This window comes from Hesperophylax consimilis, chromosome 19 (assembly GCF_061612785.1).
Source record: "Hesperophylax consimilis isolate HC1 chromosome 19, BYU_Hcon_1.0, whole genome shotgun sequence".
Lineage (NCBI taxonomy): Eukaryota > Metazoa > Arthropoda > Insecta > Trichoptera > Limnephilidae > Hesperophylax > Hesperophylax consimilis.
The window spans coordinates 33,618,456-33,624,455 of NC_142854.1; the positions used below are offsets into that span (position 1 = coordinate 33,618,456).

The 6,000-nt window shown below is 36.6% G+C and overlaps 1 protein-coding gene across 1 annotated transcript; it reads right to left on the reverse strand.

Annotated features, from left to right (window-relative positions):
• Positions 1–960: 960 nt before the first annotated feature.
• On the reverse strand, positions 961–3,376 carry LOC149415187 (uncharacterized). The gene is made up of 4 exons (XM_089642881.1): positions 3,117–3,376; positions 2,271–2,414; positions 1,352–1,500; positions 961–1,252 (listed from the first exon to the last, which is right to left on the reverse strand). Exons 1-3 carry the CDS (start codon positions 3,241–3,243, stop codon positions 1,418–1,420), a joined length of 354 nt encoding a protein of 117 aa, XP_089499007.1. The 5' UTR covers positions 3,244–3,376; the 3' UTR covers positions 961–1,252; positions 1,352–1,417.
• Between the last annotated feature and the right edge of the window lie 2,624 nt (positions 3,377–6,000).

Genomic DNA, 6,000 nt, shown 5'->3' on the forward strand with positions numbered 1-6,000 from the left:
TGAGAACACGAATAGCTGCAGATGGAACACGAAAAAGGTTTTTCTCCAGTATGGGTAAGCATGTGACTTTTTAAATGTCCCGATTGAGAACACGAAAAGCTGCAGATGGAACACGAAAAAGGTTTTTTTCCGGTATGGTTACGCATGTGCCGTTTTAAATATACTTTTCGAGAACATGAATAGCTGCAGTCTGCACATGAATAAGCTTTTTTCCCCGTGTGTGTAAGCATGTGACGTTTTAAATTTTGATTTTGAGAACATGAATAGCTACAGTAAGAACATGAAAAAGGTTTTTCTCCAGTGTGGGTAAGTATGTGAAGTTTTAAAGTTCCCCTTCGAGAACATGAAAACCTGCAGTATGAACATGAATAAGGTTTTTCTCCAGTATGGGTAAGCATGTGACTTTTTAAATTTCCCGATTGAGAACACGAATAGCTGCAGATGGAACATGAAAAAGGTTTTTCTCGGGTATGGTTAAGCATGTGCCGTTTTAAATATACTTTTCGAGAACATGAGTAGTTGCAGTAGGAACATGAATGAGGTTTTTCTACAGTATGGGTAAGCATGTGACGATTTAAAGCTACCTTTTGAGAACATGAATAGCTGCAGTCTGAACATGAATAAGGTTTTTCTCCAGTATGGGTAAGCATGTGTCTTTTTAAATGTCCCGATTGAGAACACGAATAGCTACAGATGGAACAAGAGAAAGGTTTTTCTCCGGTATGGTTAAGCATGTGAAGTTTTAAATATTGCTTTTGAGAACATGAATAGCTACAGAATGAACATGATAAAGGTTTTTCTCCAGTGTGGGTAAGTATGTGAAGTTTTAAAGTTCCCCTTCGAGAACATGAATACTTGCAGTATGAACATGAATAAGGTTTTTCTCCAGTATGGGTGAGCATGTGACTTCTCAAATGTCCCGATTGAGAACACGAATAGCTGCAGATGGAACACGAAAAAGGTTTTTCTCCAGTATGGTTACGCATGTGCCTTTTTAAATATACTTTTCGAGAACATGAATAGCTGCAGTCTGCACATGAATAAGGTTTTTCTCCAGTGTGAGTAAGCATGTGACGTTTTAAATATTGATTTTGAGAACATGAATAGCTACAGTAAGAACATGAAAAAGGTTTTTCTCCAGTGTGTGTACGTATGTGAAGTTTTAATTTTCCCCTTTGAGAACATGAATAGTTGCAGACGGGACATGAAAAGATGTTTTTTCCAAGTTGCTTATTCAGGTCCGTTATCAAGTCTGAAAAGTACAGCGGATAAAGCTCGATAAGTATAAATATGTATTGACGATGAATTATGAAAAATTTAACAAATGCAAACAATTGAACATCGATTTTACCTGCAGTCTGGATAGCACTTTTAGAGTGCGCTAGACATTCCTTTTTAACATCTGGCAGGTCTATCTCTATTTCCATATAAGGAATCCCGCCATCTTCTGCTTGGGGTTCCGGTTAGTCTTGATGGGTACAGTCTCCACATAAATGCTACCTGAAATAACAAAATAGATATATCTCGACATCATGGGTATGGCATAAAAAATCGTCGTCGTCGGTATGCTATTTTGAAGTTATTGTTTGATAACATAAAATTATTTAACCAAGCTCCTGCTTCTTGCAATAGCTTAGCATTATCGGGTACAAAATTTTTATTTAATAAAAAAATAAATATACTTCAAAGAAAGAGTTGGGGACTTTTTGACCTTTTTCCAAATAGAAATATAAAAAAATAAAATCAAAACATTTTTGAAATTGACAATAGGACCTTAGCCTTGCCGGGGCGCTGCTCTACCAGTAAACTAATCCGACCCTATTTCCTTTGGTAATATTTTAAAAAGTACCATACTTCGACCTAACAGTACCTAAAAGTACCAACAATATAATCATTTTTCTTAACGCACATTTATGTAGGCATCTATCTTTTTATGTATGATTGCAAGACTCTTCTCGAACTAAATTCAATCTGGATAGTGTCATGGACGAATAATATATGATATATCTTTTTACTTCTCTGGGATGAATATTTGAGGTTTTACTCTTTAAGTTATTTCAAAAATTAAAAATAACACATTAATTAGAAAATTCAACGTACAAAGACAGCATTCCCACCTGACGTTTGTGGTGGGAAAGTGTCAAACGGATCACCCTGTTGCTCGCAAGTAAATTTTCTCGTGTGCGCCAATTCATGCGGGACGTACCTTCATTTGCAGAGTACTGGTTATGCGAGTTTATAAAAAAATAAATCAAGGAAATTTGGCTTACCCGTCGTTTGGTGAATTCTTTCAGAGGGCTCAAAGGTTTCCTTTCTAATACCAGGATCCTCAATAGTACTTTTAGAATAAGAAATTTCACTTGCTTCGATGGTGACAATCCCTTGCGTTGAAGTTTCCGTTAAACCCATTCTACCTGTTAGGAGAAAATGCATGCTAATAAGTTTTACTGATATGACTAGGTTATTATATAGAAATTAACCGCTCGAACGATGGCTACCCATATTAAGGATGGTGATTTATATGAATTAAACTAAATTATAAATTTAACGATTTCTTACATGTTATTTTTTATAAAACCTAAAAATATAGGATTAGCAGTAAAATCCAAATGGATTCATTGGCAGTAACCTGCAGTAAGGAGTTTATGTTTGTGTTTCCGTACAAATGGAGGTATGATATTAATTAACCGAAAACAAGGAAAACACTCTCGCTCGAGTGGTTAAATTAAAGCGCAATTGAGGAAATTTTTCTCAGCGCTATAGGTATGATCCAAACATTATTATTATAAATAATAAATTGGAACCAATAAACGGGGTTATAGAGTAGCAAAATATGATCGAAAACCCAAATAAAGTTTTTTGAGTTATTGTATTAATATCTCACGGTCACCCAGATTAAGGGTTAGATAGTTCACTTGTCTGCACACTGCACATTAAACTCATTGGGCGCTGTCGTAAAGTTTCGCCTATTACATAAAAATCATAAAGGTAACACAAACAAGCAGAATTGCGTATGAAGGATCGATATGTAGGTATGAGCATGTCTATACAGCCAAACAAACATGATTAAAATTTGTGTATGTATTACAGTTATGTACAAAAAAGACAAAAAATACCTGAATTGTTTTCGTTAGTGGATTCCGGACGATCTTTTTTGATAAAAGGATAGTCTATATCGAATATCACAGCAACACTCTCTTCTGCACTTGTGCCAGGTTCTAACTTGATGGCGGTGGAATCCATATTTTAAGTAAGGATCTGGTATTTCTATTTTACTTTAAGGAGATTGATGTATTTCTTGGGAGAAGAATAGATTGCGTTTGTCCAGGGTCAACAAAATGGTGAAAATAATAAAGCCAAATAACATAACCATCAAAAGATGACAGCAAGCATTCGGAAAAAGTTACCCATAGATACTGCAGAAAATAACCTTCGAGTTTGTGATAAAATCTCAGTGTTGCCATTTTAAATCATCCACTGTATTATTGATTTGCCCTGAAGATTGGTTATTTTTAATTTTTAATCTAATTTTTCTGTACAAAACTCTTTTTTTAATTTTTTACTCTTCTATTTGAAAACTACCAATTGGCGATCCCTTAATGAGTTTAATAACTCATGGGAATACAACATCGTTTGTTGTATGTTTAAAAAAAAAAAAAAAAAAAAAAGATATTACAATGAAGATTTTTTTGTAACGAAACTAATATCTCACATAATTAAATATAAAGCTGTCACGGGACGCCTGGCAGATGTGTACTAGAAAAAAATAACAGTTGCCTCCCATCAAATATCCTAACTATGAATGTTAAAAAAAACAGGATTAATTTTAAGCTCAACCCGTAAAATCATTGCTCGTCGTTTAATCTTTAAATTTAATATAACAACTTGCAAATAACTTGATACTGGAGAAATATCTTGGGATGTGCATTTATAAACATTTTACATTTGATAAGCATATCCAAGATATTATAAATAAAATCACCCCCCTAATAAGCGTACTTAGCCAGTAATCATATCTGTTACCAAATAAAATTGAAAAAGGTCTATAATTTTGCCTCGTACATTCACATTTTAACTCCTTGATTGAAACCTGGGGCAGTGGCGGCGTAGGGTAGATTGGCACCCGGGGTGGTTTTGTATTGAGCACCCCTACTTAAAATAAAACACAGAATACTAAACATGCTTATGAGACTTTATTTTACTGAAATATTCGATGACATTTTCAAAATTTATTTTCCTTTCTCTTTCAATTGATAAAATCGAAAGATTGGTTAATCCTGCTTGGCTCATTGTGGATCTTAAATAAGATTTTATTAATTTTAACTTTGAAAAGCTTCTTTCACATGAAGCCACCGAAACACAGATTGTCAAAAAATATCTTAGACATAGCGCTAAACTTGGAACTGACTCAGAATAGCCCCATTTTACAGTGAATCTGAGGAGCTCCAACGCAGTCCATTGAACTGCTTCGTGGGCAGAATTGTTGGCGGCTTCTAAATGGCGCCTCAATCGTAATATCTCCAACACGACATCCTCTGCTGAAAATTCATCGAAATTTTTTTATAAATTTAGAACCATTCCACGAAGATCTCCTTCTGGTGATGTTACCAACGTTTTTGTCTGAACAACACTAAATATAACCAGAATAAAATCCATTGCCCTGTAACGATGGTCTAGTTCTTTGTAAAATCTATCGTGACATTCTAACATTGCTTTCTGCAGCTCGCCTGGTAATGTAAGACCAGCATCTCGGGCCATTTTCGCAGTGAGCAGCGCAGCAGTCTTAATAGGGAGATTTTGTGCGCATTATGTAGGCGTCAGACACAGCTATAAAATATAAAAGATGATCGCACGCCAAAGATCGCTCTCCATACAATACCATGAGACCTGTCACCATAAATCAACTATCTACCTGTCACACCTAGCGCTTTTATGCGCAGATGAACCATAGACAACCCGAACCCGTTGTTAAATACAGGTACTAACCTCTCGTTCTTTGATACAATGTTCCTGATTCCTGAATGGACTTCATTGGCTAATAATTTAATTAATTTTCCTTTTCAGACCTATCCGTATTCCGATGCGATACTATACCACGAAAGTACCTTTACTCTGCTCTCTCTACTTTGCTCCCCGAAAGTACCGGAGAACTCTGAAAAATGCCTTCTGGTCTCAGGTTTGATGAAAGGAAAATCCTGATCTATTTCCTTCTCGTGGTGGGGAGTGAGCAACGACCTCGTGTCGGCAAATATAGACAGGGACCGAGCGTTGGCCGGAATAAGCTGAACACCAACTTTCGCCCTATCAGGCGTCTGTTGTCTAGGGCACTCTCTTGTCCTGGAGAAGTAAATAATCTCCAAAGGCGGAAGAACCTTCGAGGTCAACGGCATAGGATGTGGAAAGAAACGGGTACCACATTAAAGGTCCAAGTGGCATCCCAAGAACCAGCAAAACATGAATAACCAATCTCAAGTAAAATTCTCCGGAGGTAAAATAGTCCCCCGTTCGGATCTCCGGGTGGGGACTGCTCGAGATGCTAGAAACACAAAGTCAATAGCGAAACCAAAATCAAATACAAATAACCAAATAGCGAGATGGGCAACGTGGAATGTCCGCACATTACTGCAAAACAGCAAACTGGATAATCTGAAAGCTGAGATGCAAAACGTAAATTTGAATGCCCTAGGTATAGCAGAGATGAGATGGCCCAATTGTGGAGACTTCTGGAGTGGCGAATACAGAATCATCCACACAGGATGCATAAAGGATAAACCTGGCCAAGGAGGAGTAGGCGTTGTGCTGTGCAAGGAGTGGGGACGACGGGTTAAGGGATACGTGCAATATAGCGGAAGAATTATTCTAGTCAAAATAGAAACAAAGCCTGTAGACACTGTAATTATCCAAGTATATATGCCAACATCTAGTCATAGCGAAGAAGAAGTAGAGGAGGTATACAGTTCGCTAGATAAACTTATATCAGAGATAAAAGCAGGTGAAAAT